The 16,715-nt window shown below is 40.0% G+C and overlaps 1 protein-coding gene across 2 annotated transcripts in view; it reads left to right on the top strand.

The window, feature by feature from the left end:
- SMC5 (structural maintenance of chromosomes 5) overlaps positions 1 to 16,715 on the top strand; it is a 51,676-nt gene that overhangs the window by 27,169 nt on the left and 7,792 nt on the right. For both annotated transcript variants that reach the window (XM_075527197.1, XM_075527198.1), the window contains 6 exons: positions 3,624 to 3,747; positions 8,142 to 8,264; positions 14,060 to 14,185; positions 14,850 to 14,945; positions 15,343 to 15,447; positions 15,631 to 15,750. In XM_075527197.1, the coding sequence (XP_075383312.1) occupies positions 3,624 to 3,747; positions 8,142 to 8,264; positions 14,060 to 14,185; positions 14,850 to 14,945; positions 15,343 to 15,447; positions 15,631 to 15,750 (694 nt within the window). The remainder of the gene's footprint in view (positions 1 to 3,623; positions 3,748 to 8,141; positions 8,265 to 14,059; positions 14,186 to 14,849; positions 14,946 to 15,342; positions 15,448 to 15,630; positions 15,751 to 16,715) is intronic.

The following is a 16,715-nucleotide window of genomic DNA, read 5'->3' as shown; positions in this document are numbered from 1 at the left end:
TCCTGACACAATTACAGACAAGACTGTTACAAATTTTCTTTTATAATGGGGATGTCTTTCTGTAGAGATAGTAATTATTTAAATAATCCTTGCAGTGAGTATAACTATTTTCAAATATTCATGTTGCTAATTGATATGAGTATCTGAATAAAGCTGGATATAATTGTGAAAGTAATGTTCAATGACAGAATCACTTAGGTTGGAAGGGCCCTCGCGTAGTCTGTAGTCCAGCCATGTTTACAAATGGTCAATGCTGAATTCAGACCAGGTTTTCAGGTCTGTATCCCACTGCATCTTGGAAGTCTCCATGGAGATTGCATGACCTGTTTGGACATCCTGTTCCACTGATTGACTGTCCTTATGGGGAAAAAGTTTCTACTGCCATCCAGTCTGGATCTTTCTTGTTTCAACTTATGTCCGCTGTCTGTCATCCTTCTATGATGCACCTCTTAGAAGAGCCTGGTTCCACCCTGTCAGTGGCTTCCTTGTGGGAAGGGTAGTGGGGGGTTGCTATTAGGTGCCCCAAAGCTGTCTCTTGTCTAGGGTGAACAAACTGAGCACCCTCATCCTGTCCTTGCAGGGCCTGTGCTGTAGCCCCTGACCATCTTGGCTGCTTTCCAAGTTTGTTCCAGTTTGTTGATGTTTGGGGCAGGGGGCAAAACTGGCTGCAGTGCTGAACAGAGGGGAAAAATTACTCTCCTCCTGCTTGTGCTTCCATTCATACAGCCAAGGATGCTGGGAGACATTGTTGCTGCCAGGGCGTACTGCTGGCTTATGCTCAGCTCATTGTCCACCAATACCTCAAGTCCTTCCCTGCAGAGTTTCTCTGCAGCCAGTCTGTCCCAAGCCTGTATCGCTGTGAGACCCCCTTTCTTCCCTGGGGCAGGACTCAGCATTTGTCCTTGCTGAATCTCATTAGCCTTCTGTCGACCCATTTCTCCAGCCCCAGCAGACCCCTCTGAGGCCTATTGCTCCCCCCAGTTTAGTGTCTGAAAACTTGACGAGAGTGCCCTTTGTCTGCTCCTCTGTGTCACTGGTAGGGATGTTAAACAGGACAGGTTCCAGGACTTAATCTTGTGGTATGCCACTTGATACTGGCCTCCAGGGAGAATACAACAGACTAACAATGACCCTCTGATCCTGACCGTCCGACCACTTTTTTTTACCTAGCTAGTCTTCCATCCATCCAGACTGTAGTCTTCCAACTTGAGTATTAGGGGAGACAGCATTGATAGAGGAATGCATCTGGATCCAGCAGCCTCAGAGGAAGGTGGGGCTGATGCAGCTTAACCCTCCCCAGTGCAACCAGTAGTGAGGCTGAGCCTGTCTTCCCAGTAGACACATTCACACAGAGCACATCTAAACAGCACGTTTGTACATATTTACACACAGGCAGCCACACAGCACTGATGGACACACAGAGCAATTGGGCAAACACAGCACCACTGGCCTCATCATGTTCCTGCTCTGTCTGAGCAGGATGGGGCTCCCCTAGTGAGACTCCTACGCATACATATGGACGATGTGGATCCCATCAGCAGCTCAGTCCAGACACGCTGAGTCTGCTTAGTAGCTGCCCCTGGCCCTCAGTCTCCCCAGTTGCTGGTATCTGGACATGCAAACACCTGCGGCTGCAGCCCTGCTCCTGTTGCCTGTACAGGCTGCCTCACTCACCCATGTGCACACTCATACAGAACTGGCTGGGTCTCCCTGGTTTCCCAGTAGCCAACTCGGTGGTCTTGCCCTTAGAGACACACAGGCATACAAATGTGCAGAGGTAGCCTTGACTGCCCTAGTCCCCCGCAACAGCCAGTAGGCCTGTCATCTTACCCTTAAATACAGACGCGTGCCAGCAGGTCTCAGCCCTAGAGACAGCAGACCTCGTGGTCTCTGGCAGCCAGGCTGGACTCCCCTGGTCCCTCCAATAGCCATCTCTTCCTGTGGTCTCACCCTTAGTGACACACATACCCCGTTGGCTCCCAGGCCACTTCACCTGTTTGGCAGCTAGTCTGGCCTGGTCTTTGCTAGGGATCAAACACTCACTTGCACACCTGCACTTGTACAAGGTGCTGGCACCATGGACACATGGGCCTCTGACCTGTGGTCCCACTCCAGTGGCTGTCGCTTAAGTTACTCACTCTGGTCTTTCTAGTCACTGGCACTACAGCCAAGCAGGCCCTCTCCTTGATTTGTAATCTGATGATAGTTGCTTGCACTTAGACTACCATACACACACATGGATGCTGAATAGAGAGTCCCTCACCCAGAAAAAGAATGAAAAATGGAACTGAATAAGAAGAGAATGTGCCAACTGGGCATGGCTGGACGAGCCTATTGACCAGCCAGCTATGTACATGTAACTGTTCCTTTTGTCCCCATATCCCTCTGTTTTCCCACACTTGCTCCTCTCCAAGTCATCTAGATCCCTCCCTTTCCCCACGTTTGGTTTCTCCCCTGAATATCCAATAGTAAGTCCTGCACAGTTGCAAAATGCTTTTCTGCTGCATCCCATAATGTCTCCTATACCCCCAGGAAATAACCCTCTCAGTCCAGAGGGTGCTGTGGTTTTGACTTACCTTGTTGGGTTTCACACCTGGACACTGGTGCTGAGGCTGATCTGGGACAGGGTGTTCCTTCCTCTGAGTGCTTAATTTGGGTTCCTGTCTGCTAGGGTGCCCCTGTCTTCCTCTGGGTTTGTGGAGGTGGCCATTTTGTGGGTGGATGGCTCCTGTGATGGGCCTGGGGGTAGCCAGGGTAGGGTATTATTTGGGGTTCCCCCACCTGCTATTGTCTCTCCTTTTTGGGTGTGCAGGTGAGCTTTTATCAGATAACCTAACAGAAAGCCTTGGTAAAATGGAGGTAAATGACAACCACTTGACCTCCTGTCATGCAGTTGTTTTACAATTGGGTTCATCAGGTATGACGTACCCTTGGTAAATGCTTGCCAATTCTTCCTGATCACCTTCTCACTTATGCCCCTAGAATTGTTTTCTGAGGGGCATACTTGCTCCACAATTTTCCCAGGGATCAAACTAAGAATGATTGGTTTGTAGTTTCCTGGATCATCCTCTTGGCCTGTTTGGCCATTTTTTAAGATCTCCAAATGCTTTGCAGCTCACTAAACATCATGATTATTTCATATGAAGTTCTTCATAATTATATTTTGAGGTTTAAATCTAGTGAAAATTCTCGGTTTCTGCAGAAAGTTGAGGACACAGGTTTTTTTACTAGTGTATATTTAACAAGAATTAAGCAAACCTCCTGAACTCTCCTACATTGTATTGTTGCAAGGAGCTAGCAGCAGAAGAAAAATGTAATCCTTACACTGATTTTTCTTTTTCTTTTTTCTTTAATCTGAAATTTACAGAAGTAAAGGAGTATGATTGCTCAGTGATGCCCTTAGCAGCCAAAATCAGAGTTTCTTTAATTATGAAAATTTTGTCTTTTGAATTTCTTAGGTTTAAAGTGCATAGATTGGGAATGCCTCTAATGTATTTGGAAAGTTTAGGTATACAAATTCCTGTTCTCACTAACTGGTGGTTCATCACCAAGATTAAGAAATTTTGCATTTTTGTACAATTTATTTTTAATCAGGTTTAATAAAATATTGATTCCTCCCATAGCTTAAGACAGCTGGAACAAGATGCTATCAACCTAGAGAAGGAATCTGAACAGGCAAATGTAAAGATCAAAGAAATAAATACCCAAAAAGCAAGACTTGTTACTGAATTAATGCATCTCATAAAGGTATGTATTTTTAACTTGGTATGTGTTCCACTATTGTGAAAAGTCCAATTCTTGTAACTTAAGCAGGAGGTGTGCAACATTTGTGTGTGTTACTGTAAATGTTTACAAGCTAACTTGCTTCAAGATAAACATCTTCTGAAGCTTTTATGAACTCGAACTTGTTCATCTGTCATTGATTCGATTTGTAGATCATTTTTGCGTTGATTTAGACTCTGAGTGACTGAAGTCTTATAATCCATGGTCTGATTCAGTAAATACAGGAATAAACTAGGAATTAACTGTGTAACCATTTCAGCCTGTACATTTTCAGAATACTGCATAATTCTGTGACCTGTTCCTTCCACCCTAGTTCATAAAATCTTTTTGGTTTTATTGGAAAAAAGAGTAGTCATTAGTCATGTGAAAAATTGACCTGAAACTGTAAGGATCCATGATTGTGGAAGAGGCCTAGGATGGGAAAAGTACTCAAGTCTCAGGCTCCAATGTCATGAGGTTTCTAAGAAGAAAACATTCTGGACTTAATTGTTGCTTTAGCTTAGCCTGTAAGCCCTAATAATGGGAGCTGCCACAAGGTGAATTTTCTTTGGTGTTTTTTTAATAACTAAGGAACAAGAAACAGTTACTTTTAGTTCTAGGGGAATCTGTTTGTGCTTTTGCACTCAGCAAGAAATGGTGCCATTCTTGCACCCACTTTGAGCATGTATGTTGTTCCTTTGCCATGCCTTACTAGTATTGAAATGTGTTCTTGCTTACTCCTGAAAAGAGTTGAGTGTTACAGAATCACAGAATCGTACAGGTTGGAAAAGACCTTTTAAGATCATCGAGTCCAACCGTAAGCCTAACTCTACCAAGACCACCACTACACCATGTCCCTAAGCACCTCATCCAAACGTCTTTTAAATACTTCCAGGGATGGCGACTCAACCACTTCCCTGGGCAGCCTGTTCCAATGCTTGATAACCCTTTCAGTGAAGTAAAATTTCCTAATATCCAGTCTAAACCTCCCCTGGCACAACTTGAGACCATTTCCTCTTGTCCTCTCATTTGTTACGTGGGAGAAGAGACCGACCCCCACCTCGCTACAACCTCCTTTCAGGTAGTTGTATAGAGCGATAAGGTCTCTCCTCAGCCTCCTTTTCTCCAGGCTAAACAACCCCAGTTCCCTCAGCCGCTCCTCATCAGACTTGTGCTCCAGACTCTTCACCAGCTTCGTTGCCCTTCTCTGGACACGCTCCAGCACCTCAATGTCTCTCTTGTAGTGGGGGGCCCAAAACTGAACACAGTATTTGAGGTGCGACCTCACCAGTGCCAAGTACAGGGGCACGATCACTTCCCTACTCCTGCTGGCCACACTATTTTTGATACAAGCCAGGATGCCATTGGCTTTCTTGGCCACCTGGGCACAATGCTGGCTCATATTCAGCCGGCTGTCGACCAACACCCCCAGGTCCTTCTCTGCCAGGCAGCTTTCCAGCCACTCTTCCCCAAGCCTGTAGCGTCACATGGGGTTGTTGTGGCCCAAGTGCAGGACCTTGCACTTAGCCTTGTTGAACCTCATACAATTGGCCCCAGCCCATCGATCCAGCCTGTCCAGGTCCCTCTGTAGAGCCTTCCTACCCTCAAGCAGTTACCTTTGAAGTGAGGCTGATTTCAATACACTTCAGTTGCTAGTATTTATATAATAAATAAAGAAAAAAATATTCCAAATGGGTGGGCTCTTTCTGTTTGTTGATTGGCATGGACTGCAACAATTGGAGTGTTTCAGAGATCACTTTTGCATCAGCTAGCCAAAGCAATTTTGAAAATGCCAAAGATTGGCAGAAGACACCTGCCATGTTAAAAGGGTTGCTTATGCTGTAGATTACAGAATTTACAGAACCCTGTGCATGTAATAACAGTACTGAAAAGTACCTCTTTTCAAAACTATTTTCAAAACTTTTTTCAAAACTTGATTTTTGTATTTGATGCCCATTTCCCAGTATGTAAACTTTCCAAGTGTGTTGCTGTTGTAAAGTGCAGCCGAAGTTGTTTACTGACTGCTGTATGACCCGCCTGAAGGAGCGTCTTAATCTCTTTTTCACCCAGTATAGGAAAACAGATTTGACACATACTGTGTATTTGTCAGTATATCAGGGGTGTAGGGGAGGATGGATGGTATTTCCCTGAAATAGTTATTGATTACAAAAGGGATTTATTTCAGTTGTGTATCAGCTTAATTTTGACACTTTGTGTGCTGTAGGAAATATATGCTAGTACATAGTGAAGATGTTATGGTTTAGCCCCAGTGTACCACACAGCTGCTTGCTCATCCTCCCTCCCCCAGTGGGATGGGGAGAGAATCAGAAGAGCAAAAGTAAGAAAACTTGTGGGTTGAGATAAGAACAGTTTAATAATTGGAATAATCATCATCATCATCATCATCATCAACTTGTAATGAGAAGGAAAACAACAAGAGAGCAAGAGAGGAACAAAACCCAGGGCGGGGAAAAAACAAAACAGTGATACAACTGCTCACTACCCGCTGACCAACGCCCAGCCAGTCCCTGAGCAGCGACTGCTACCCCCCGGCCAACTCCCCTCAGTTTCTATACTGAGCATGACATCATATGGTATGGAATAGCCCTTTGGTCAGTTTGGATCAACTATCCTGGCTGTGCCCCCTCCCAGTTTCTTGTGCACCTGGCAGAGCATGGGAAGCTGAAAAGTCCTTGACCAGTGTAAACACTGCTTAGCAACAACCAAAACATCAGCGTGTTATCAATATTATTCTCATACTAAAATCCAAAACACAGCACTATACCAGCTACTAGGAAGAAAATTAACTCTATCCCAGCCAAAACCAGGACAGAAGAGAATAAAATGGTGTGATACAAGAAAGATGTTTCATTATATGTTTTATCAAAGTTGTTGAAATTCATACATTTCTGGTCATCCCCAAACCAAACTTCATGAATGCTTCCAGGTTTATGGGAGTCTGTGTACTTTCTTCAATAGGTTCTGTAGTTATATTAGCTGTAGGCTATTAAAGTGATAATAACTTACAGGTAGTAGTATGTTTCAGGCATACTCACTTGTACCACAGAAGGAAATTTAGAACACGTATGGGATTTTTGTGTGTTTGCGTGATGGCGATATGATCTACTTTTTAAAGAGTTCTGGGGCTTGTGTGGAACAGTCAACTAGTGACAGGCTGCATGTTTATTTACACAAATACAACACAAGGCATAGTGTACCTGGCACATACCTAATACACGTCAATACTTTACAACCAGTTGATAGAAACAGCCTTGTTCCACTGTTTCAGATTCTGGCACTGTTGTCTTTGAATAATCTTAACTTTTTCCATTTTGTTTCCATTTCCTTTTGTTACAATTTTTTTTTCAGTTTACGTCTCTGATAATTGTTTTTAAACTGTTTAAGTAGATTGGAAACAAATAAACTTATTCCTATGTCCAAGTTCACACTGTAGAAACTTTGTGTTGAAATGACAAATAGCAAAAGATCTCAGATCTTGGCTCTCTGTTGTGGTCAGAAGCTAACACTCTCAAAACTTCATCCTGCTGTAACTATCCTACCCTTAGGTCTACAGCTGGAACCTTGTCCTCCCTTTCATTAAGAGAGAGGATTCCTTTGTACTTATATGTCGATCATTAAAAAAAAAAATGGTAAACCGGTGTTCTCAGTGCCTCATAAGTCAAGGTTTGAAGCTACCCTTCACACAATCAAGAATGTATTGCTGATTTTGAAGCCTCTGGACCATTTCTGAGGCTGACTCATTTAAAGAAGCAACTATTTTAATGTCAAAGTTGTCAGACCAGGTTCTGGGGATCACTAAAGCCTGTTAGGAAACTTCCAAAATAGAGTCTCCTTCTGTTGTCATACACTATTCCAGTTAAGACAGAAGACACTAGAGTCACTGTACATCTAGTCAGTTATCTTGCATTGTCAGTGACAGGCACATATCTTATGTGTTTATTTTTTGACCTTTTTCCATCTCTGTGTGTGACTTACAAAGTCCACCAAAATCCACCTGTTGGATTCTGTCTCTGAGAAAGAATTGAGATGGCTTTGTCTTTTCTCACATTTCACATGTGAGTATATGGCGTAGGGAAAGAGAATGTGCTTTTCTGGTGTAAAATGGTTTGGTTGCAAGTGATATGTATATGCTTACAGATTAAAAGTACATGGGGACTATGCATCTTGAAGAGCTTGGGTCACCAGTAAGTCACCTTTCTTTTCATTGAATTTGACAGCCAGCAGAGTTGAAGAGCTGAACACAGTGTGAGATTCTATGCTATGACTAAAAATTGGATAGTTTCCAAAGCCCGATAGTGATTGTATCAGTTTTGACTCCCTTGTGGAAAAAAAATGACATTTTCTGTTTTCCTATGTAGAATTGCGTATCACTGAACATCCTCAAAGCAGATTTGGTTCTTCAGAGTACTACAGTGGCTGCTGAGAAGAACAGACTAGAATCAGAGTATAAAGCAGCAAGTATACAGCTAAGAGCTGCAGAGGTAACCATTTCTATGAATACTGGGATATCTACTGTGAAAACATCTTCTGTGGAAGCCTTTATGGTGTAGAAAAGGATGCTTCTGTGGCTTTGTTTAGAAACGGGTGTTAGTACTGCTAAATATTTAGCCTTGATTTCTGTAGTTTGACTTCTTCATTTAAAGCTGAATAGGAGCTTTGCCTTCCTTAATTAAGACAGCTAAGCTTCTGTGAAAATGTGCTGAACAGTCATCATGTCCTGGATCTTTTTATTATAATGTATAGAGTGTGTAAAAAGGCTTGCTGTTATTTGGAAGTATTATTTTTCTTCTGAGTTTGTCATAGACAAGTAGCCCCAACCCACATGAGATGCAAGCTCAAGATGAACCAGAAATTACTGTATCAGAGTGGAGCAGAGCTGTTTTGCCTTTCTTTCATAGCTTATTTTCTCATACTGTAATTAAATGCCTTTTTTGTAGGACAGAAAGGAGGATAAACAGTCCTTCTATTGATCATATTAGGAAGCTATGCTGTGTTCAGGTAAAAAGACAGTCTCTGAGGAATTAGTTCCACATACAAGTACTCTTTTCTAAGAGCAGAGGATGCTGTGATCTCTCATGGATTGGTGCATAGAGGTCAATTTTTGTATTTGTGTAGTAGTACAATCTTTCAATGTACTGAGGGAAAAAACTGTCAAAGTACAGGATGGTAAGTTTTTTTTCCTTATCTTGCAAGAGCCAGGTTAACTATAACCTATTGCTAATTCAATTTGATCCACACAAAAAAAAAAAAAAAATAGCTGTTAAATTGGAAAGCCGTTTAAAAGGTAAGTGGTAGTTATTTCGGATGACTATGCACTTGCAAAAAGAATGACCTTGGCATGTATTTAAAAAACAACTTGAGGTTATAGGTATCATCACTTGCAGGAAATTAGGAAGAGAACTTCCTAAGAGGAGCAGAAAGTAACTTGAAGTCAGAGATAAGTCCAGTATGTTGGTTGGAAAATCGCTGTTACATCAGTTCTCTCATGTGATGCAGCTCTTATTCGGACTTTATCAAAATCCAATGCAAATCGCTTCATTGCTGGAGCTCAGTAAGGAGTAAGAATGCATTACAAAGTTGTGAACCTCATGTGAGTAGCGTGTATTGTCACTGGGAAATTTATTTAATGTTTTTAGTTCTCTCTGTCCCCCTCTTCTTCATCTTTTAGAGTGCAGCTTGGGCTGGTGCATAAGTCGATGTCTGGTCAGATCAGTAGACAGGACTTGTAAGGTAAACGTGATAATTCTTGGTTAAACAAAAATTGCCTCCATCCCTAGTGAAGAGGTGTTTGGGTCAGCTGAGGTCCCAGTAACGACTCAGTTGTCATTACTGGGTTACATTCAACAACATAAGTAGAGGAAATCATATCAGAGCTTATGTTTTGGATGGTTCGTTCTAGGAACATGAAAAAAAAAAAAAAAACCAGAAAAAAACCCTAAAATCAGTAATCCCAGTGATTAGAATTTCGAGAAGTTTAACTGCTCTGGAGGAAAACTCTTCTGAATATTCAAGTGCTTCCTAAGTTTTCACATACCCCGAAGTCCAGTCACGCTTCCCTACATACTGCATGTTGAGTCTTTGAATTAAGTCTTTAGCCCCTTTTTTAGAAGTTCTCTTACCTGTATTGCCCTGTGAATGATGTATGTTGTACACTCTATGGTTTGTTTCTTATTTTCTGCCTTGAGAGATACACTTTCATGGGGAAAACTCAGTATTTCTTAGCTTCATCTCAAGTTAAATGTTATTTGAAATAGTACGTTTAAATTGGCCCTTCCCTCCAACTTCTTAGTGGCTTTGGCTGTGATAATTTTTTTTTCTACAGCAGTACTGTGTTAAGGTAGTCTTGCTCCAAAGCTGCCTGCGAGGATGCCATTACAACACTTTGAGGAAGTCTTGAAAACAGTTGCTGCATGTTTTTAATAAATAAACAAACCTGCAAAAAGGAGGAAGCCAAACAGAAATAGAAACAAGTATGTTGTACAAAAGCTGTGTAGTGGACTAAATTGGAGCCTAAACGTTACAATTATGGGATCATTAATTCTCTATTTAATCATCAGACATTTTTGTAGGTCATGTGCTGGTCATGACGCATTCGTTTAAATTGGAATGGTGGGTATCAGCCAAAGAAGCCGTGAAACTTTGTTAATACTTAGCGCTCACTCCTGGTGTTTATCTCCCAAGCAATCTTGAGTCTTTATAATACCAGAGTAAATATCTGATTAAGATGTGAAGCAAATACAAACCTCACTTAGTACATCTAAGCGAAGATCACATATGTTCCTTTTGTGAGGTCTTGGCACTGGGATACTGTGGAGAGAGCAGCATGTTTGTTGCTTTATGGTGGGGTTTTTTAACCACTTAGGTGGAAAGGCCAAAGAAGTATATGTTTTTGAACAAGTCAAGTTAGCAGCAATAGATTTCTGGGGTTTGTATTTGTCATTGTAGTTCAAGTGGGAACCTTAGTGTTATTTTAACAACTCCTTGTATTTAATTTATTTAATGAGCCTAAGAAGCAAATTTGTGTTTGTGACCCATAGTGAACATTGGGAGGATTGTTAGCCCCATCTGCTCATTAGATAATTGGCACAGTTGCCTGCATGTTTATGATGGTTGTTTGAAAGAGTGTTGCTAATTGTCTTGCTTTGATAGCTTGTTAATTTTCAGGTTCGTTTGGTGTAAATTTGTTTAAATAATTGGTATTAATACTCCGTATGTACATGGCAGCATTTGCTCCTTAAGCCAACTTTTAAGAAAATGCAGATTCTGTTTTTCTATGTATAAATTCCAAAACTTAATAATTAAATGCTGTCACCAAGCATGCGTTGAAACAAATTCATGAGAAAACATTGGCTACTGGTACCTATTATTTTCTTTAACCAACTTCTTATTTTGCACAAAATCAGTTGCAGTTCTGATGAGCACAAGAGAATATCAATTCCTTGTGCATACAGAATATAATTGGTTTCTGCTGTTTGGTAGATGCCTTTCAGGAAGCTGTAATCGCAGCCCTGCACTAGTACAGAACTTTACTGAAGTACCTGGATAAAGCTCTTTTCAAGTTGGTTCTTATGCTGTTGGCTGAAAAAAATGTAAAGCGCTGTCTAGGCTGATTTTTCATGGTAGCATCTCTGTTCAAAACAGTAATTCTTTCTACTTGGAGTTGCTTTTTTATCTAGATGGTTTACTGAGGCACCTTCAGGAAATCAACAGGAACCTTAACATTACCATGCACTTTTGAATATATAGGAGGCAGAAGGATTCAAAACTTGTGTATTTTTATTTATATTTATCTAACTTTTACTTAGTGTGTGGCCATGACAAACTGGCAAAGCTGAATGAAAATTGAGGCTTAACCTTGTTGTTGAGCTGTCAGTGCATTTATTCTAGTACATGCTTCATAACCACATCAAATGTCTATTGTTTCCCAGTCTTCCTGTTGAATGCTGAGGTTTTCCTCTGCCCAAACATGTATTTTCCTTTTCACGCCGTGAAGAATTTTACTTGCCTTAGGCTTGGGTGAGACATACTCAATATTGCATCTATTTCAGATTTTCAGTGCCTAGAGATCAACTCAAAATCTTGTTTCATGCAGCTCTGCAGGGTTTCAGGTGGGAGCTTTATGTACAATTGAGATCTGACATACCACACTTCAGATAATTCAGAATTGACTTTGGCTCTGGAAATGGTTAAACACCTAAGTATAAAATTGATGTTTCTTGTATAAAAAAGTATGGGTTTGTTGCCTTTCAGTGGATCATTGCCTTCGTTATCATGAGGTCAAACACATTTCAGATTAAGCCAGTTGGCTTTTAAATTTCTGAGATCCAAAACACAGTCCAGTTTTAATTTAGAACTTTCTAAAATGGTCCTAAAAAATTGTTTATCAAATGCATTACAGGGCATATGCAGATATGTAATGGAACATAAGTGTTGTGGTGTACAGTTTCATTTGCGCTAATTCGGAATGACATAAGAGCTTGGCTGTAAGCAAAAGGAGGGCCATCCTCCACTTATTGCTGTTTTATCTTCATAGCTCTAATGCCAGTCCTTCTTGCCCCCATGTGACATTTTCCTCCTTCTCTACAATAGACTTTATGAAGGGGAAGAAGGGGGAGTCTAAAAAAGGCCTTTTTTTTTTTTAACCTTTCTGAAAACATCAACACAGTGTTGAAAAATATCTTTACAGTGTGTTTGTGAAGATTGTGAAATGCTTACCTCTAATGCAAAATCTATTTCCTAGTGCTTGGTGGAGGGAAGGAAAAACAGGATTTTTGAGTTGCTATATGCTATAGAGAACAGCAGCCCTAATTCTTGAGTGAGTGTGAGAACTCCGTTGATGATCACTCATGATTGTATCTGTTACTACTGCTTCTGTTGTATTTAGTGAATAAAGATTAATTAAATTGCCAGAAAGTAATGCAAGTTGCTATCAGTGTCTGTGTCCTGTATTTTAAAAATGTGGAATAAACTTTCATCTAATTGTATAATCTCCAAATGAACACTTCGAAATTTTTTTGCCACTGGAGGGCTCCCATTTAACTGAAGTACACAACAATAAAAATTGGGAAGATAAAGCTCTCCCAAGTGTAGGAACATAACTAAACTTTCCAAACTGTCAGAAGAAAGTTCTGAAGCAAAATATTGTGCGTTTGGATTTTGAGTTAGAATTTTGTGCCTATGAAAAAACTGAAAACAGTGTATTTCCGTGTTGTAACTGTAACTGTCTGTTAAAAAGATGGGTTGGATGTGTAATCACTGAGTAAATGTATACTAAAATAACTTGGATTAAAAGCTGCAGCATCTTTGTATGTACTGCTTTTCATTTCTAAGTGGCTGGCAGCTCCCAGCTGTCTGCAGTTGGGAGCTCACCTGAGCTGGGAGACAGCAGGAAGCAGTTACTCCCAAGCACTGCCAGCTCAGCATTCAGAAGCAGCAGGCCTGCGGTAGGGACCACATGTATAGAGATAAGTGAGTGAGGTTTCTGGGGGCAGAAGGGAAGAGATATCAGAATACTGCTTGAGATAATCTTTAGCTTAGTGTTTCATGAAGGTATCATATTTTGTGTATTATATTTCAACTGCTGTTGTGGTAACATTGCATTATAAAAGTCATAGGGCTGGACTGGCCACTTACCTGTAGTAAGCTCCAAAGAGTTTAGCCTTGAGACCACTGTTCAAAACCAGGAACTACCTGCTTTTCACTTATTTTTCAGCACTAGTTCAAAAATTATGCACTTCCATTTTGTATTTTGCTGGCTGTATTACAGAAGTAGAATATGAAACAGCAAAGGAAGTACATCTGATTGTGTAATTATGATGTTGACTCTGTAAAATTTCAGCTAAAATACCATTCAGTGTACATCATGTCCGCCATGTTCTCCCAAGCAGATAAATACAGTTAAATGGGAGCTAATGAAAAATAAGGCTCACAGTAGCTGTGTTTTGGCTTACAGGGAATTTCCTGTAAAACAGTCTATTTTGAGACATATATTGAATCTATGTGCGCACTTGTCAAGTTGAGAGAAAAAAAAATTTAGCTCTATTACAAGAACAAGCTTTTGATAAGTTTACCTTGGCATCTGTTGACTTCGAGCAGAGAGGCAGAATGAGTTCTATATGTTGAAACAAAGATTTTCAATCTTTAAGCAGTCTGATTTTACCTACATTCTCTGATTCGGATGTTGTTTGTTGCCAGTGTGCTAGTGTCACCTCTGGAAATTTATAATAAAGTAAAAAAAAAAAGTGTATTTTAATATCTCTAATATCTTTTCTAACAGCAACAATTCCGTGAACTGGATGATAAGAAGCGAGTTCTTACAGAGAACTGCAAGGAATTGCTAAAAAAAGCTCGACAGGTCTGCAAACTGAGTCCGGATCAGTATCTTCCAAAAGAATTTCAAACTGTATGTACAAAAACAAATCTCCACATATCTCTTAAATTTTGGATGATGTACACCATTCTAACTTCTCCAGCAAAGAATGTTATATATTTTATATTAGAAAGCTACCAGTAAAGGATCATGTGTACTTCTGTTAGTGTTGACTCACCCTTTTAAAAGCACCTTTAAGTAGTGCTGTGATATCCCCTGACTATCACTTTGTTATGTGTACAGGGGAGACAAAATTTGATCTGAAATTTCAATTAAAATCCATAGTCTTGTGTTCATAGAAATAATTAGAGGCCATATTTTTCTGGCTTCTTGCTGTAATGGAGAAATACAAAAGAACTGAAATCTGGGCCCGCCTACTTACCTGGAGGTCTTCCCAGTCTCTAGAAGTATTTGCGTGGCTTAACTAGCATAGCCCCTGGCTTATACCAAGTCTGTGAGCATCTGTACCTGCACAAGGGAGGCAACTAAGGATCAATTAGTTGTGTATATTTGTTACATAGTAGTACTTTTAGCCTTCTTTCTCTGTCCAGAGTAGTTTGTGAGGCAATCTTGCTCTGAGTATGTGACATCCTGATTAAAAGTTACAGAATATCTTATGGCTTATTCAATTTCTTTTTAGCAAACTTGAGGCCTTCATTAGCATTGCTGTGTAACACATGCATCCTTTCTCTTGTAGGCTTTTCAGGCTCTTCCGACCACGTTGGAAGAAATTGATGCTTTTCTGAATGAAGAGAAAACCAGGGCCTCCTGTTTCACAGGCCTGAATGCTTCGGTATGTTCACTGCTTTCCCTCCGCCCTCCCTTCCTCCCCCTCCACCCGTATTGTACTTGCTTCCCACTCTGTGCTAGATCTCTTGGTATAATAAGCTAGACAGCAGGAACAATGTGCTGTAAATGCCAGATTCTGCATCTATTAGAATTTTAAGTAGGTTCTTCCAAAAGAACAGTGTGTTCTCTGCATTTCGGGAAAAAAAAAAGTTGCAGTAACCTGGAATAAGCAATGCTCTACAGTTCCGTTGCTTTAAAGCTAGAAGTGTGTCTTGTTTAGTGTGCGGTGCAATAATCTATATAGTTGTGTTTTAACAGAATCGGTGCAGTGTGGTATTTTCACAGTGAAGATTAGAATTGGCAAACATTTTGTTGACTGCTTGGTTTTTTTATTCTGGCAGGTTGTTGAAGAATACAATAAACAGACACAAGAAATACAGCAGTTGACGGAATATCTAGAGGAAAAGAAAAATGAATTGGATAACTATAAGCAAAACATTTCACAGGTAATAGCTGCAGTTATGACTTCTGTATCAGTATGTCTTTATTAGAATAGAATGTATGTACAGAAATAAAAGGTAACATTCCAACTTGTCTTGAGTACTTACAATATTTTTGAATTTAAATACTATCTCCAAAGGAAAATTCAGTTATTAAAAATGATTTGACATGGATATGTCTACTTCTAGGTCAAAGAAAGGTGGCTAAACCCCTTGAAAAAGCTGATTGAGCAAATTAATGAGAAGTTCAGTAACTTCTTTAGTTCTATGCAGTGTGTTGGTGAAGTTGATCTTCATGTGGAAAATGAGGTATGATTTATTTTTCATATGGAAGAATAACATTTATGTGTTCATGCATCATCTTTTGCTTGTATATTGCTAGAGAAAAAATAACAAGTTGTCATTTGGATTGTAGGAAAGATGTTATTTAAAAAAAAAAAAATGAACTTTTACTGATGAACACACTTTTTTGGTGCTAGAACTGGCTTATCAGTCTGATTAAAGGACAATGAGTCTTTGTCCAGATGCGTAGGACTTCAACTCACTGACTTTTGGAAGCTTCTTGCAACTTACAGGGCTCAGTTAGAAGCATTGTATTTACTTTAGCTGTAACACAGATTTATTAAGTTAGTGATTTTAGTCTACATTTTTAGCTAATTTGTGCTATTCTATTATCATTTAATGGCTAAATGAACTATTATTAAATGTTGTATTGATTTGGTTCTACATGTAGTTTCTACTCAAGTCTGCTGGCATTTTGTCTATTGTGGAAGTAGCAGTCATTTGGCCCAGCTTGTTATGCCCTCAGTAACATTTATAGGCAGGGTTTACCTTTGATGCAGAGTTTAAAGCATCAGTAGTACCCTGGGGAGAGATATTTAGTGCAGTGGGCTGAAGAGAAGTTGGGTATTTTGTTTTAAATTGATCTCTGTAATGATGATTTTAAGACTCTCATTATGTAATACATAGACTCCACAATAGTGAAAGCTGACAGTTAAATATTTTTTTGCTGTTGTAAATTACTTGAGCAGCATTTCTTAAAATATTTGAAGTGGTAGTTATTATTGGGGGCAGAATAGTGACTGACAAGGCTCTTTACATGATCTGCATAAAAATGTTTACATAGAAACCAGTGTTATGAAACAGTAGGACATTAAAGCATGGACTTTTCAGTTCTTTTGATGGTTACCTACAGAGTCAGATCTATCTTACACAAATACTATTTTTTATCTAAAAGTAAGAGTACACAGAAAAACAGTACACAGAAAGTGCAC

Source organism: Mycteria americana, chromosome Z (genome assembly GCF_035582795.1).
Source record: "Mycteria americana isolate JAX WOST 10 ecotype Jacksonville Zoo and Gardens chromosome Z, USCA_MyAme_1.0, whole genome shotgun sequence".
Lineage (NCBI taxonomy): Eukaryota > Metazoa > Chordata > Aves > Ciconiiformes > Ciconiidae > Mycteria > Mycteria americana.
The sequence above is the reverse complement of the archived record's forward strand: the minus strand, read 5'-3'. Positions and strand labels throughout refer to the sequence as shown.